This window comes from Lissotriton vulgaris, chromosome 7, assembly GCF_964263255.1.
Source record: "Lissotriton vulgaris chromosome 7, aLisVul1.2, whole genome shotgun sequence".
Lineage (NCBI taxonomy): Eukaryota > Metazoa > Chordata > Amphibia > Caudata > Salamandridae > Lissotriton > Lissotriton vulgaris.
In genome coordinates, this window is record NC_141695.1 from 1693329781 (window position 1) to 1693347400 (window position 17620).

A 17620-nucleotide genomic window follows, 5' to 3' on the forward strand; every position below is an offset into this window, starting at 1 on the left:
CCAGGGACAGACTGATTTGCATATAGCCAGGTTCTGAGCTGGGATGATGCAGTGAGATAAATAACGGTGATGGATCAAGCCCTGATCTTTGGACTGGGTAAGAGTAGTCTGCTTAATTCAGACACTCTGTTCATCACCACCCCCTTTTCTGAATCGTTTTTGGCCACTATAGGTATGGCAGGGTATACTCAGACATGAGTCCCTTTCTCACTGCATCATCAGGATTCAAGCAAGCCGGGCCGAAGACGGCTGAAATGCCAGAAACCGGTCCCCGGTAGCTTGTCTCCTTTCTGGTGAAGAATTGGCTTGGTAGTTTAGTCTGCCCTGTTCCCATGATGCACTGGGCCAGGGACAGACTGATTTGCATATAGCCAGGTTCTGAGCTGGGATGATGCAGTGAGATAAATAACGGTGATGGATCAAGCCCTGATCTTTGGACTGGGTAAGAGTAGTCTGCTTAATTCAGACACTCTGTTCATCACCACCCCCTTTTCTGAATCGTTTTTGGCCACTATAGGTATGGCAGGGTATACTCAGACATGAGTCCCTTTCTCACTGCATCATCAGGATTCAAGCAAGCCGGGCCGAAGACGGCTGAAATGCCAGAAACCGGTCTCCGGTAGCTTGTCTCCTTTCTGGTGAAGAATTGGCTTGGTAGTTTAGTCTGCCCTGTTCCCATGATGCACTGGGCCAGGGACAGACTGATTTGCATATAGCCAGGTTCTGAGCTGGGATGATGCAGTGAGATAAATAACGGTGATGGATCAAGCCCTGATCTTTGGACTGGGTAAGAGTAGTCTGCTTAATTCAGACACTCTGTTCATCACCACCCCTTTTCTGAATCACACTGATCACCACTGGCAGCTTTTCAGATACGAACCAGTGCAAACCTGTCACACTGCTCACCAGTATAACCTTTTTTGTTTCATCTGTTTCTCGTCCTTCTTTTTTCATGCAAAAAGCAGAGAAACATGGTTTAGAAATGCGTTTCCCAAAAGGAGAGCATTTTATTTTGTGTTCAAGTTACATTCTTTTTTTTTTTTTTTTAATAAACAAGACAGTAGGAAAACATTGGTACATTTGATTCTTCGACTTTAGATAAAATTTCCATACAGTATACCAGAGACAAACCAAGCATATTCATTATTAATAACGAATACTTTGATAAACCAATCTTTAAGTGCTAGAGCAAAATGGTGTAAGGAAAGTGATTAATCCAATACGTCAAGATTCCTGTTGTATTGTATGCAGACAAAGCAAATTAGCTCAATGAAGGTATCGTTACTGTGACAGTGCAAAAATATACATCGGTAATATTATAAGGTTCTTAAAATGCTGGTATAATAAAATACAAAACCCACCAATTAAAGCAGCAAATTTAAGTTATTATTCAATTATTAAAGTGCTGCTGCAGTAAAGTGCAAAATGACAGGATAAAGTGTAAAAAGTGCAGTAGCAGCAAGAATAGTGCAATAGTAAACTATCAATTTCCTTTTATAGATTCAAACTTCTCTAAATATTTCCAAATCCTTTCATATCTTTTGATCGCACCCACCAATTAAAGCAGCAGAGTTATTATTCAATTATTAAAGTGCTGCTGCAGTAAAGTGCAAAGTAACAGGGTAAAGTGCATGAAGTGCAGTAGCAGCAAGAATAGAGCATTAGTAAACCTTCAATTTTCTTTTATAGATTCCAACTTCTCTAAATATTTCCAATTCCTATCAAATCTTTTGATCGCGCCCACCCTGCCTGCATAAGCTCTCTCAAAATTGCATGTTCTTTTCATTTTATTGACCCATTTTATTTGACATGGGATTACCTCGGATTTCCAATTTTGTAGAATCATAGACCTTGCTACAATAGTAGAAATAAAAATAAATGCTTCTTCAGAGTTATTAAACCTATTCCTGTCTTTACAAATGCCAAAAAGGGCCACTTCTGCTTCAGGTAGCAGTGTTTTCCCAATTGCCAATTCCATGTCAGTGAAAATCCCCTTCCAAAAAAATTCTAGCTTAGGACAGGAGAAAAAAATATGATGCCAGCCACCCTGACCATTGGTTTTGCATCTAAAGCATTTATTTTCAAATTCAGGGAATATTCTATGCAAGGCCTCCGGGGTATAATACGCCATCCAGCGGGAGAGAAAGGACATTCGTTTATAATTAGCGGCCCGGAGTGTTTTGTTTCCTAGTTGACTTACTACTTCCCAGTCTTTCTCTGTCAAAACGCACTGTGTCGTTTGGCTTATTTTATCTAGATGGTTAAGAATTACCTGAGGAGGTCCTGAAGAGAGTAGCCTTTTGTACCAGAATCCTATACCCTTGTGTTTTTCCCCATATAAGGCTGTTAACAAGGCATTAGGTAAAGTGTCAGAACCCCCCATCTCTTTTCTTATCAGATAAACCAGTTGTAAATAGTCAAAAAACATAAAAGCTGCCTAGGATATGCTCTATCTACCACTGTTTGCCAGCTAATTATCTTATGTTGAAAAAATAAGTGCCTTATTTCACAAAATCCGGCTGATTCCCATTGTAGCAGATGATTCTGAGATATCCTAAGTCCCATTTTACCACATTCTATTAATTTCAAATAACTAGACCCATCTGAGCCACATTTTTTATATAGAAGCTGCAATCTTGAGGAGTACACTAGTAGTGTCTTATATCTCGTTTTTTTTAGGCAACTTTGCAGTTTTTAAAAAGAAAAAAATTTGAGAGCCTGCTTCCTGTAACATTTTATCTAAAAAGAAATTGTCTCTTGACTGCCTGGACCTTAATAGTCCTGCCACTATATCGAAAAGGGCTGCTTCATAGTATTTTTTAAAATGGGGGAGGGCCAGCCCACCTTGGTTTACAGAAAGTTGTACCACCGAGAGCTTAACTCTTGAGGCCTTTTTATTCCAAATAAATCTTCTCATTATAGATTCAAGTTCGTTAAAAAAGGTCATGTTAACTTTTATTGGAATATTGCTAAACAGAAATAAAACCAAAGGGAGTATATTCATCTTTATCAATGCAACTCTACCAATCAAAGTCAGGGGCAATGCATCCCATTGTTCCATCATGTTCTTTATTTTGTTTTTCATCTTAATATAATTCAACCTAAAAAGACCTTGATAGTCTCTAGTCACATAAATTCCTAAATATCTTATTGGATCCCGTTTTTCTGCTTGAGACTGAAGATGTAATGGAAGAAAATCTAAATTAGAATTAAAAATAAGAACTTCCGTTTTTTTCTCATTGATCTTATATCCCCCAATCTTCTCGTATTCCTTAAGCTCTTTCATGAGATGTAAAATATTTTCTTTTTCAGAAGCTAAATACAGAACAATATCATCGGCAAACAATTTTAACTTTGACATTCCGCCAATGGGGGGTATTGTTGCATCATTGTTCCTTATTTTTATAACCAGCGGTTCGATAAAAAAGGTAAAAAGCAGGGGGGATAGAGGGCAGCCTTGCCTAGTTCCTCGATTTATTTTAATCTTCCCTGCTTGCCTGGTGTTGACTATAACCTGGGCTAATGCCCCTTCATACATGTTCTGTAGCATACTAATAATTGGGCCGGGAATCCAAAACAACCCAACGTAAAAAATAACGCTGACCAGTTAACTAAATCAAATGCTTTTTCTGCATCAATCATTAATATACATGCAGAAGTTGAATTAATATTAAAAAAATCTAAGGCCTGTATCAAATATTCTGTGTTTGCTGCCATAGATCTACCAGCTATAAACCCTGTCTGATCTTGATGGATTACTTCCTGTGCTGCAGACACAAATCTTAGGGCCCAGATTTTCATAAAAACCTTATAGTCCGAATTCAGTAGACTAATTGGTCTATAAGAATTTACATCCTCTGGATTCTTGTCTTTCTTTACAAAGCTGATAATAGTAGATTCTTTAAACTCAGAGGGAACCTTGCCACCTATTCTGATAAAGTTAAATACATTTTTCAAGGGATCCACCAGTTCCTTTAAAAATACCTTATAAAATTCAATTGGAAAAGTACCAGTATAACCTTCTCAGAGTACGAACCAGTGCAAGCGTGTCACACTGCTCACCACTGGCAGCTTCTCAGAGTACGAACCAGTGCAAGCGTGTCAAACTGCTCACCACTGGCAGCTTCTCAGAGTACGAACCAGTGCAAGTATGTCACACTGCGCGCCAGTAGCAATTCTACACTACTCATGAGTGGCAGCTGGTCAAACTATGAACCAGTGCAAATGTATAACACTGCTCACCACTGGCAGCTACTCAGAGGACGAACTAGTGCAAGTGTCTCACACTGATCACCACTGGCAGCTTCTCAAACTATGAACCAGTGCAAGCATGTCTCATTGACCCACTGGTGGCAGCTTCCCAAACTATGAATTAGTGCAAGTGTGTCACACTGCTCACCAGTGGCGGCTTCTCAAACTATGAATTAGTGCAAGCATTTCACACTGCTCATCCATGGTAGCTTCTCAAGACTACAAATCAGTGCAAGCATGTCACACTGCTCACCGGTGGCAGCTTCTCAAACTATGAACCAGTGCAAGTATGTCACACTGCGCGCCAGTAGCAATTCTACACTACTCACGAGTGGCAGCTGGTCAAACTATGAATCAGTGCAAGCATGTAACACTGCTCACCAGTGATAGCTTCTCAGACTACAAATCAGTGTATGCATGTCACACTTCTCACCACTGGCAGCTTCTCAGAGTACGAACCAGAGGTAGCTGGTCACACTGCTCACCAGTGCAAGCTTTTCAGACTACAAATCAGTGAAAGCAATAGTGCCAGGGCCCTCATCAGGAGTCGCCCGCAACTTGCATCGCCCATTGTCACTGCCAGCACTGCCAATGATAGTACCTACACAACTACTAACCATCACACTGCAATCAGTGTGACAACTCAGACTGTTCTGAGCCCCTCAAAGCTATGGGAATGGCCTCGGTGCTGGTAATATTTGTTTTTTAATGTATGTTAAATGAATAAATAACTGTTGTCCTGCTCATCTCTCAATGACACAAACAGTGCCACCACGTGGCATCTGTCATATGTGCCTGTGTTGATAATTAGGTGCCGGTGCTTAGCACCGGAAACCACCAGCACAAATTAAGCACTGCTACCCACCATTGTCAGCTGTCACAGTGCTCGGCAGTGGCAGCTTCTCAGGCTATAAATCAGTGCAAGCTTGTCACACTGCACACCAGTGGCAGCTTCTCAGACTACAAATCAGTGCAAAAATGTCACAATGCCTCCCAGTGGTAGCTTCACATACTTCCCAGCAGTATTAGCTGGTCACACTGCTCACCAGTGGCAGCTTCTCAAACTATGAATCAGTGCAAGCATGTCCCAGTGACCCACTGGTGGCAGCTTCCCAAACTATGAATCAGTGCAAGCATGTCACCCTGCTCGTGGCAGCTTTCCAAACTATGAATCAGTGCAAGCATGTCACACTGCTCACCAGTGGCAGCTTCTCAAACTATGAATCAGTGCAAGCATGTCCTAGTGACCCACTGGTGGCAGCTTCCCAAACTATGAATCAGTGTATGCATGCCACACTGCTCACCAGCGGTAGCTTCTCAGACTACAAATCAGTGCAAACGTGTCACACTGCCCACCAGTGGTAGCTTCTCATACTTCCCAGCTGTATTAGCTGGTCACACTACTCACCAGTGGCAGCTTCTCAAACTATGAATCAGTGCAAATGTGTCACACTGCTCACCATTAGCAGCTTCTCAAACTATGAATCAGTGCAAGCATGTCTCAATGACCCACTGGTGGCAGCTTCCCAAACTATGAATTAGTGCAAGTGTGTCACACTGCTCACCAGTGGCAGCTTCTCAAACTATGAATTAGTGCAAGCATTTCACACTGCTCATCCATGGTAGCTTCTCAAGACTACAAATCAGTGCAAGCATGTCACACTGCTCACCGGTGGCAGCTTCTCAAACTATGAATCAGTGCAAGAGTGTCACACTGCTCACCATTGGCAGCTTCTCAAACTATGAATCAGTGCAAGCATGTCCCAGTGACCCACTGGTGGCCGCTTCCCAAACTATGAATCAGTGCAAGCATGTCACCCTGGTCGTGGTAGCTTTCTAAACTATGAATCAGTGTAAGCATGTCACACTGCTCACAAGTGGTAGCTTCTCAAACTATGAATCAGTGCAAGCATGTCGCACTGCCCCACTGGTGGCAGCTTCCCAAACTATGCATCAGTGCAAGCATGTCACCCTGCTCGTGGCAGCTTTCCAAACTATGAATCAGTGTAAGCATGTCACACTGCTCACCAGTGGCAGCTTCCCAAACTATGCATCAGTGCAAGCATGTCACCCTTGTCGTGGTAGCTTTCCAAACTATGAATCAGTGTAAGCATGTCACACTGCTCACCAGTGGCAGCTTTCCAAACTATGAATCAGTGCAAGCATGTCACACTGCTCACCAGTGGCAGCTTCTCAAACTATGAATCAGTGCAAGCATGTCGCACTGCCCCACTGGTGGCAGCTTCTCAAACTATGAATCAGGGCAAGCATGTTGCACTGCCCCACTGGTGGCAGCTTCTCAAACTATGAATCAGTGCAAGCATGTCGTACTGCCCCACTGGTGGCAGCTTCCCAAACTATGAATCAGTGCAAGCATGTCACACTGCTCACCAGTGGCAGCTTCCCAAACTATGAATCAGTGCAAGCATGTCACACTGCTCACCAGTGGCAGCTTCCCAAACTATGAATCAGTGCAAGCATGTCACCCTGGTCGTGGTAGCTTTCTAAACTATGAATCAGTGTAAGCATGTCACACTGCTCACAAGTGGTAGCTTCTCAAACTATGAATCAGTGCAAGCATGTCGCACTGCCCCACTGGTGGCAGCTTCCCAAACTATGCATCAGTGCAAGCATGTCACCCTGCTCGTGGCAGCTTTCCAAACTATGAATCAGTGTAAGCATGTCACACTGCTCACCAGTGGCAGCTTCCCAAACTATGCATCAGTGCAAGCATGTCACCCTTGTCGTGGTAGCTTTCCAAACTATGAATCAGTGTAAGCATGTCACACTGCTCACCAGTGGCAGCTTTCCAAACTATGAATCAGTGCAAGCATGTCACACTGCTCACCAGTGGCAGCTTCTCAAACTATGAATCAGTGCAAGAATGTCGCACTGCCCCACTGGTGGCAGCTTCTCAAACTATGAATCAGGGCAAGCATGTTGCACTGCCCCACTGGTGGCAGCTTCTCAAACTATGAATCAGTGCAAGCATGTCGTACTGCCCCACTGGTGGCAGCTTCCCAAACTATGAATCAGTGCAAGCATGTCACACTGCTCACCAGTGGCAGCTTCCCAAACTATGAATCAGTGCAAGCATGTCACACTGCTCACCAGTGGCAGCTTCTCAAACTATGAATCAGTGCAAGCATGTCGCACTGCCCCACTGGTGGCAGCTTCTCAAACTATGAATCAGTGCAAGCATGTCGCACTGCCCCACTGGTGGCAGCTTCCCAAACTATGAATCAGTGCAAGCATGTCACACTGCTCACCAGTGGCAGCTTCCCAAACTATGAATCAGTGCAAGCATGTCACACTGCTCACCAGTGGCAGCTTCCCAAACTATGAATCAGTGCAAGCATGTCACACTGCTCACCAGTGGCAGCTTCTCAAACTATGAATCAGTGCAAGCATGTCGCACTGCCCCACTGGTGGCAGCTTCTCAAACTATGAATCAGTGCAAGCATGTCGCACTGCCCCACTGGTGGCAGCTTCTCAAACTATGAATCAGTGCAAGCATGTCGCACTGCCCCACTGGTGGCAGCTTCCCAAACTATGAATCAGTGCAAGCATGTCACACTGCTCACCAGTGGCAGCTTCCCAAACTATGAATCAGTGCAAGCATGTCACACTGCTCACCAGTGGCAGCTTCTCAAACTATGAATCAGTGCAAGCATGTCGCACTGCCCCACTGGTGGCAGCTTCTCAAACTATGAATCAGTGCAAGCATGTCACACTGCTCACCAGTGGCAGCTTCTCAAACTATGAATCAGTGCAAGCATGTCGCACTGCCCCACTGGTGGCAGCTTCTCAAACTATGAATCAGTGCAAGCATGTCACACGGCTCACCAGTAGCAGCTTCTCAAACTATGAATCAGTGTAAGCATGTCCCAGTGACCCACTGGTGGCAGCTTCTCAAACTATGAATCAGTGTAAGCATGTCACACTGCTCACCAGTGGCAGCTTCTCAAACTATGAATCAGTGCAAGCATGTCCCAGTGACCCACTGGTGGCAGCTTCCCAAACTATGAATCAGTGCAAGCATGTCACCCTGCTCGTGGCAGCTTTCCAAACTATGAATCACTGCAAGCATGTCACACTGCTCACCAGTGGCAGCTTCTCAAACTATGAATCAGTGTATGCATGTCACACTGCTCACCAGTGGCAGCTTCCCAAACTATGCATCAGTGCAAGCATGTCACCCTTGTCGTGGTAGCTTTCCAAACTATGAATCAGTGTAAGCATGTCACACTGCTCACCAGTGGCAGCTTTCCAAACTATGAATCAGTGCAAGCATGTCACACTGCTCACCAGTGGCAGCTTCTCAAACTATGAATCAGTGCAAGCATGTCGCACTGCCCCACTGGTGGCAGCTTCTCAAACTATGAATCAGTGCAAGCATGTTGCACTGCCCCACTGGTGGCAGCTTCTCAAACTATGAATCAGTGCAAGCATGTCGCACTGCCCCACTGGTGGCAGCTTCCCAAACTATGAATCAGTGCAAGCATGTCACACTGCTCACCAGTGGCAGCTTCCCAAACTATGAATCAGTGCAAGCATGTCACACTGCTCACCAGTGGCAGCTTCTCAAACTATGAATCAGTGCAAGCATGTCGCACTGCCCCACTGGTGGCAGCTTCTCAAACTATGAACCAGTGCAAGCATGTCGCACTGCCCCACTGGTGGCAGCTTCTCAAACTATGAATCAGTGCAAGCATGTCGCACTGCCCCACTGGTGGCAGCTTCCCAAACTATGAATCAGTGCAAGCATGTCACACTGCTCACCAGTGGCAGCTTCCCAAACTATGAATCAGTGCAAGCATGTCACACTGCTCACCAGTGGCAGCTTCCCAAACTATGAATCAGTGCAAGCATGTCACACTGCTCACCAGTGGCAGCTTCTCAAACTATGAATCAGTGCAAGCATGTCGCACTGCCCCACTGGTGGCAGCTTCTCAAACTATGAATCAGTGCAAGCATGTCGCACTGCCCCACTGGTGGCAGCTTCTCAAACTATGAATCAGTGCAAGCATGTCGCACTGCCCCACTGGTGGCAGCTTCCCAAACTATGAATCAGTGCAAGCATGTCACACTGCTCACCAGTGGCAGCTTCCCAAACTATGAATCAGAGCAAGCATGTCACACTGCTCACCAGTGGCAGCTTCTCAAACTATGAATCAGTGCAAGCATGTCGCACTGCCCCACTGGTGGCAGCTTCTCAAACTATGAATCAGTGCAAGCATGTCACACTGCTCACCAGTGGCAGCTTCTCAAACTATGAATCAGTGCAAGCATGTCGCACTGCCCCACTGGTGGCAGCTTCTCAAACTATGAATCAGTTTAAGCATGTCACACTGCTCACCAGTAGCAGCTTCTTAAACTATGAATCAGTGTAAGCATGTCCCAGTGACTCACTGGTGGCAGCTTCTCAAACTATGAATCAGTGCAAGCATGTCACACTGCTCACCAGTAGCAGCTTCTCAAACTATGAATCAGCGTAAGCATGTCCCAGTGACCCACTGGTGGCAGCTTCTCAAACTATGAATCAGTGTAAGCATGTCACACTGCTCACCAGTGGCAGCTTCTCAAACTATGAATCAGTGCAAGCATGTCCCAGTGACCCACTGGTGGCAGCTTCCCAAACTATGAATCAGTGCAAGCATGTCACCCTGCTCGTGGCAGCTTTCCAAACTATGAATCACTGCAAGCATGTCACACTGCTCACCAGTGGCAGCTTCTCAAACTATGCATCAGTGCAAGCATGTCCCAGTGACCCACTGGTGGCAGCTTCCCAAACTATGAATCAGTGTATGCATGTCACACTGCTCACCAGCGGTTGCTTGTCAGACTACAAATCAGTGCAAACGTGTCACACTGCTCACCAGTGGCAGCTTCTCAAACTATGAATCAGTGTAAGCATGTCACACTGCTCACCAGTGGCAGCTTCCCAAACTATGCATCAGTGCAAGCATGTCACACTGCTCACCAGTGGCAGCTTCTCAAACTATGAATCAGTGCAAGCATGTCGCACTGCCTCACTGGTGGCAGCTTCCCAAACTATGCATCAGTGCAAGCATGTCACCCTGCTCGTGGCAGCTTTCCAAACTATGAATCAGTGTAAGCATGTCACACTGCTCACCAGTGGCAGCTTCCCAAACTATGCATCAGTGCAAGCATGTCACCCTGGTCGTGGTAGCTTTCCAAACTATGAATCAGTGTAAGCATGTCACACTGCTCACCAGTGGCAGCTTCCCAAACCATGAATCAGTGCAAGCATGTCACACTGCTCACCAGTGGCAGCTTCTCAAACTATGAATCAGTGCGAGCATGTCGCACTGCCCCACTGGTGGCAGCTTCCCAAACTATGAATCAGTGCAAGCATGTCACACTGCTCACCAGTGGCAGCTTCCCAAACTATGAATCAGTGCAAGCATGTCACACTGCTCACCAGTGGCAGCTTCCCAAACTATGATTCAGTGCAAGCACGTCACACTGCTCACCAGTGGCAGCTTCTCAAACTATGAATCAGTGCAAGCATGACGCACTGCCCCACTGGTGGCAGCTTCTCAAACTATGAATCAGTGCAAGTATGTCGCACAGCCCCACTGGTGGCAGCTTCTCAAACTATGAATCAGTGCAAGCATGTCGCACTGCCCCACTGGTGGCAGCTTCCCAAACTATGAATCAGTGCAAGCATGTCACACTGCTCACCGGTGGCAGCTTCCCAAACTATGAATCAGTGCAAGCATGTCACACTGCTCACCAGTGGCAGCTTCCCAAACTATGAATCAGTGCAAGCATGTCACACTGCTCACCAGTGGCAGCTTCTCAAACTATGAATCAGTGCAAGCATGTCGCACTGCCCCACTGGTGGCAGCTTCTCAAACTATGAATCAGTGCAAGCATGTCGCACTGCCCCACTGGTGGCAGCTTCTCAAACTATGAATCAGTGCAAGCATGTCGCACTGCCCCACTGGTGGCAGCTTCCCAAACTATGAATCAGTGCAAGCATGTCACACTGCTCACCAGTGTCAGCTTCCCAAACTATGAATCAGTGCAAGCATGTCACACTGCTCACCAGTGGCAGGTCCCCAAACTATGAATCAGTGCAAGCATGTCACACTGCTCACCAGTGGCAGCTTCTCAAACTATGAATCAGTGCAAGCATGTCGCACTGCCCCACTGGTGGCAGCTTCTCAAACTATGAATCAGTGCAAGCATGTCACACTGCTCACCAGTGGCAGCTTCTCAAACTATGAATCAGTGCAAGCATGTTGCACTGCCCCACTGGTGGCAACTTCTCAAACTATGAATCAGTGTAAGCATGTCACACTGCTCACCAGTAGCAGCTTCTCAAACTATGAATCAGTGTAAGCATGTCCCAGTGACCCACTGGTGGCAGCTTCTCAAACTATGAATCAGTGTAAGCATGTCACACTGCTCACCAGTAGCAGCTTCTCAAACTATGAATCAGTGTAAGCATGTCCCAGTGACCCACTGGTGGAAGCTTCTCAAACTATGAATCGGTGTAAGCATGTCACACTGCTCACCAGTGGCAGATTCTCAAACTATGAATCAGTGCAAGCATGTCCCAGTGACCCACTGGTGGCAGCTTCCCAAACTATGAATCAGTGCAAGCATGTCACCCTGCTCGTGGCAGCTTTCCAAACTATGAATCACTGCAAGCATGTCACACTGCTCACCAGTGGCAGCTTCCCAAACTATGCATCAGTGCAAGCATGTCCCAGTGACCCACTGGTGGCAGCTTCCCAAACTATGAATCAGTGTATGCATGTCACACTGCTCACCAGCGGTAGCTTCTCAGACTACAAATCAGTGCAAACGTGTCACACTGCTAACCAGTGGCAGCTTCTCAAACTATGAATCAGTGTAAGCATGTCACACTGCTCACCAGTGGCAGCTTCCCAAACTATGCATCAGTGCAAGCATGTCACACTGCTCACCAGTGGCAGCTTCTCAAACTATGCATCAGTGCAAGCATGTCACACTGCTCACCAGTAGCAGCTTCTCAAATTACTAATCAATGCAAGTGTGTCACACTTACCACCAGTGGCAGTTTCTTAAACTATGAATCAGTGCAAGAGTGTCACACTGCAGTGGCAGCTTCTCGGATTACGCATCAGTGCAAGCATATCACACTGCTCACTGGTGACACTTTATACCACTTCCCTCCTGTGCAAGATCCTCTCACTTCCCACCAGGGCCACCTTTTCAGACTACCCAATAGTGCAAACCCCTAACACTGCCAACAGTGGAAGTCTTTCACACTCTGAAGCCCTAGCTGCTTCTCACTGTATCTAATGATAAAAGGACTCTGGCATCTAATACATCCCAACAGTGAAAACGTTATGCACGGTCCACCAGTATCATCTTCACACGCTGCCTATCGTGCAAACACCCACACCAGCTTCTGACACTCCTCACTAATTCCAGCTTCTAAAACTACCCACCATTGTCAGCTTTTCACACTGCCACCAATGGCAATGCCTCAGACTACCTACAAGCCCCCGCTTCTCACACTCCTCACCAGTGACAACTTCCAAGTTTGGCCTGCAGTGCAATCTTCTCACACTGCTCTCCAGTGAAAAGCACTCGCACTGCTCAGCTTCAGCTGATTCTCACACTGCCTAATGGTGTCACCTTCCATAACTGCCAAGTAGTGGCAGCTTTTCACAACCCCACTGTGGACTGCATATAGCACAGTCCACAAAGAACGTATCTCCAAAGAGATTAAACGTTTTTGCATTCGCAAAAGGTCTCATTCACAAAGTCAGGTCATTTGCACCTGCAAAAATGCTTGTTGTCATGTATAAACCCAAAATGTGATTCGGTAACACATTACCAAATCGAAATTTAGATTTGTGACCAAATACCTATTTGGTATCTGAAAGGAGCATATTTAGGGTGTCCCTTTCAAATACTGAATCAAATGGTATGTAATGTTTTGTGACCAAAATCTGTCCCCAAAACACTAGTACTTGACCAACTACAAAAATGTAGCAATAACCCATTTGCAAACAGCAAGGGGTTCCCAAAGGACCTCTTCCCCTTTGTGAATGTTGACAAAAACATTGTTTAATAGTAGGCAGTTGTCAATAGGTCCCTAAAAAATGTTGCTTCAACTTTTTTTTTCCAGGCATCCAGTTTTCCTTTAAGTAAAATGGGTTGCATAAAAAAACAAAAATGGTTTATTTAAAAGCAGTCACAGACATGGAGGTCTGCTGAGCTCAGCAGGACACCATCCATGTCATGGCTGCGATTCATAACGGGCACCAATTTGCGAACTACGTCATTAATATTCATGAGGTAGGTCGAATTGAGACCACTACAAATTGGGTTTTTGAAAAGCAACCTATTAGTACATAGGTTGGTTCGGAAAAGCAGAATGGATTCAGTAAAAGTCAGTGCGCAATTTGTCCCAACTTTTATTGACTCCAGTCTTAGTACATTGGGCCCCAGTGGCCACTTATCACATTCGCCCTCTGGTCCTACCTTCTTAAACTGCCAAAAAGTGCAGGTTTCTCAAACTGTCTCCGAGTGTGGGCTTTTTACATCTACACCCACTTGCCTCCATCTAACACTCTTCACCAGTGCGTGATAGATCTTCTCAGAAGTTTGTTTAGATTCCATGCCCATTCAATATGTGGCCTCTCTTACCAACAGAAAGTATGTCTTTGTGGGGGAAGGGTTTGTAATAGAAATGTAAGGGCATCTAGTACTGAGAACTTCCACAAAAAACCTTTGTGAAAGAGATTTATCCAAAAATAATTGATCAAGAGTCATAGGCTTGCGGCTGAAAATGTTATTGCTTTCCTGTGCTGTGCCATTTTGAGACCCCCTTGTTCCTTACCTTGACCATAGACTTGAGCCAGGATGTGGCTTACCAGGACGATCCAGGCCAGGAGAAGGTGCCGGCACATGGCCATGGCTTCAGGCAAAGGCCTAAGGAAAGAGGACAACAGGAAGTTTAATTTAAAAAGCATTAACAATTTTGGATCAAGAACATTAACCTTGAACCCTGGTCAAATGGATGGACTGTGACTCTTCTGCTGAGAAAATTATCATTCTGCAAGCAAAGATGACCTCTTTTGGAAGAGAGGTTCAACATTTAAGTATGAAGACGCGCCAGTATAAAGGGAGACGCGGAACCATAAGGGAGACCCACTATTCAGGTGCCAAGATTTGCATTTTTTAAAGATATGTTCACTATTCCAGAAGGAAGACTTGGCATTTCAGAAGGAATATTCACCTCTCTCCATACAGGCTAACGCCTCAGGAAAGAAGATTGAAGATTCAGTATGCTATGGAGGATCACCATATGAGAAGGGAGACTGGCCATTGTAGGAATGAGTCTTTTTAGGAGGGAGACTTATGATTATTTTGCATATTCTTATTAATGAAGGAAAGATTCGAGGTTTCGTAGAAGGAATTCACAATCTCAGAGCAGAATCCCACCATTTCTGTAGAGGGCTCACCGTTCCAGTAGCACCAATCACCATCCCACAAGACAGAAGCGCCAGATTCCATATACATTTACTCTTATGGAAAGGAGATTCACCAACCCGGAAGACTGACTCCTCATTCCAACATTTCCGATGGGGATGTACCATTCACGGCAAAGAATCGTCAATTGTAGGCCTCATTTTGTAGGCGCATGCAACATACATGCAAGCACCTACAAACATCAAAAAATTTTATTATGAAACTTCTTTATTTTTTACCAATGCTGATACACCCGCCTACAAAGTGAGGCAGCAGTCCACGTCAAAAGTATTTTTTTTTATTTGTCCTTTAGCTATGTTGAGCAGTATTCAATGCCTTGCATCATGGCTTAAACCCACTGGCCAATCCATGAGGCCTTAAGGCGAGGCTTATTGGCTTTTCTAATGCTTGTTAGCTAAAATTGTAATGATCAGCCATTTCAACCCCAGAAGAACATCATTGCTAAAATTGCAATGATAAGTCCATTTCATCCCCAGAAGAACATAATTTCTAAAATTGCAATGATAAGTCCATTTCATCCCCAGAAGAACATCATTGCTAAAATTGCAATGATCAGTCCATTTCATCCCCAGAAGAACATCATTGCTAAAATTGCAATGATCAGTCCATTTCATCCCCAGAAGAACATCCTGAAACGAATTCATTGCACTCACCTCAAATCTCCCACTTTGTTGCCTTGAAAGGTTGGTGGGTGTGTCTTAACTGATCTCAAGTTTACATCACAGGATTTGTGCTGACTGCATGAATCTCCACAGCGGATGTATGTCAGTACAACGCGATCTTTTAGATCGCAGTACTTTACAACGCAGTTATTACAACGCAAGTCGTTACAACGACTTGTGTTGGAGGGCGCGGATTGAGGAATATTATAATTTTATATTCCAACACCAGTCCACGTAACAGTAGGGAAGGGGTTGGAATATAAAATTACAATATTCCTTAACCAACAGCGCCATCCAGCGAAAGTCGTAGTAACGACTTGCGTTGTAATGGCAGCGTGGTAAAGGTCAACGCGGTGTAAACAACGTTTACCTCCACAGCATGCCTTCTGACCACACTTTTACGTATACTCATTAGCTTGACTGTGTCCAGAATCCAGAATACTTTGTGAAAGCCTCTCTTTATATGTTGATTAGCATAATTCAACCCAGAATGCCTGTTTACCAGATCCCTATTGTTCTACCCCATCCTTGCCCCGTATATGATCCTTGTCCTGTGCCTGTCCCCTGGCTATGCCTCTAGATATGATAATAAGGAGGCCTCTGACCACAATGCATTGAGATCACACAAAAATATATGCTCACTAGCATAAGCTTTTCTACTAAGTACATCATATTTTTCATAGAAAAACACAATTGTCGGTTTTAGAATAATGATATAATACACATAACACGTATATCCAGCTGAGAAAATGGGCGTGAGAAATCATTTGTTCAGTCTGAGGGGAAAAATGATAGATAGATAGATAGATAGATAGATAGATAGATAGATAGATAGATAGATAGATAGATAGATAGATAGATAGATAGATAGATAGATAGATAGATATTTGGAGAGCTATTGACCTAAGTGGTCTCTCTCTCTCTCTCTCTCTCTCTCTCTCTCTCTCTCTCTATCCTTCTCTCTCTCTCCTTCTTTCTCTCTCCTACTCTCCCTCTCCCTCTTCCTCTCCCTCTCCCACGCCCTCTCAATTAACCACAACAAAATACAAGTTCACCCCTAATGTATGTTTAACCACCAGCTCATGCACTATCCAAAACGTAAAGATAGAAATATGAACTCTTTAACCCTTTAACCACACATCACCAATAAGCCACCTGTGGATAGGAAAGCTCCATAAAAGGCCTCACTTCAGCTACCAGAGGCACACTCTTGAAAATGAACAGTGTTATGAGAGATAATCAATATCGGCTCCATCCAGACAAACAAATTAACGATAAATCACCACTGGTCCTAAGTCAGAAAAACTAACATGCGTGCACCACCACCACCCCCAAAAATGCCATATGCGGAGGAAACCTGAATTTGAGATCAGAAATAAGCAACTCGTCAGATATCCAATATGTAACAATTTTAACAGTCTGGTATTAACTAAAACCTTTCTGTACAAAAAGAAAATTCAGGCTAAAATACCAACACCAATTTATACAAACACATAAACATTATAATTAAGACTCCCTGCTTTCCGTTTTTACTGATTTTACAGATAAATACAGACAGAAACCGATAATTTTCCTGTATTTATTTTCAAATATGGATACAAATTGAATTAGGTTATTTTGAGAGCTTCTAAATGCTGTCAGTCGTGACTGCCAGGTAGGGGTTAAAAGAAGAATTACATTTTTGTGCAGAGGCTTAAACATCAGTAGATATGCAGAATCTTGATACTAAAATGTTCATGATTTCATATAAGTGCATTGATTTATCATCTGTGAGTGTTCCTGTCATTGGATCCTATCAGGCGTTCAACCTTGAATGCACATTTATCGGTTACATAAATGTGGAAATATACTAGTTTCATCTTCATTTATTTACAAAACCCAAAATAAATATGGATAAATACAGATCACATTAGCAAAAAATAAATATGGATACATACAGATGGAAATGGCAAAAAAATAAATTCCATAAAACCAGAAGCCCTAATTATAATACAAACGTGCTAATAAGTGGAGAAAGAGGAATAGAGGCACGTGTTAAAAATGTAATAATATCTTACACCCACGGCACACTAGAAATTTGAAGTGTTCCTTGTAAAAACCAACCTCCCAACAAAGAAATCTCTTACACATTAACTTCAGTCTGCAGACCACAGGCGCTTGGCAGCCATTTCCACAAGAAATTCCTC

General features: G+C 44.2%; 1 protein-coding gene across 2 annotated transcripts in view; it reads right to left on the reverse strand.

Annotated features, from left to right (window-relative positions):
• COL20A1 (collagen type XX alpha 1 chain) overlaps positions 1-17620 on the reverse strand; it is a 491294-nt gene that overhangs the window by 444204 nt on the left and 29470 nt on the right. For both annotated transcript variants that reach the window (XM_086932816.1, XM_086932817.1), the window contains exon 2: positions 14120-14211. In XM_086932816.1, the coding sequence (XP_086788942.1) occupies positions 14120-14195 (76 nt within the window). In that variant the 5' untranslated portion in view covers positions 14196-14211. The remainder of the gene's footprint in view (positions 1-14119; positions 14212-17620) is intronic.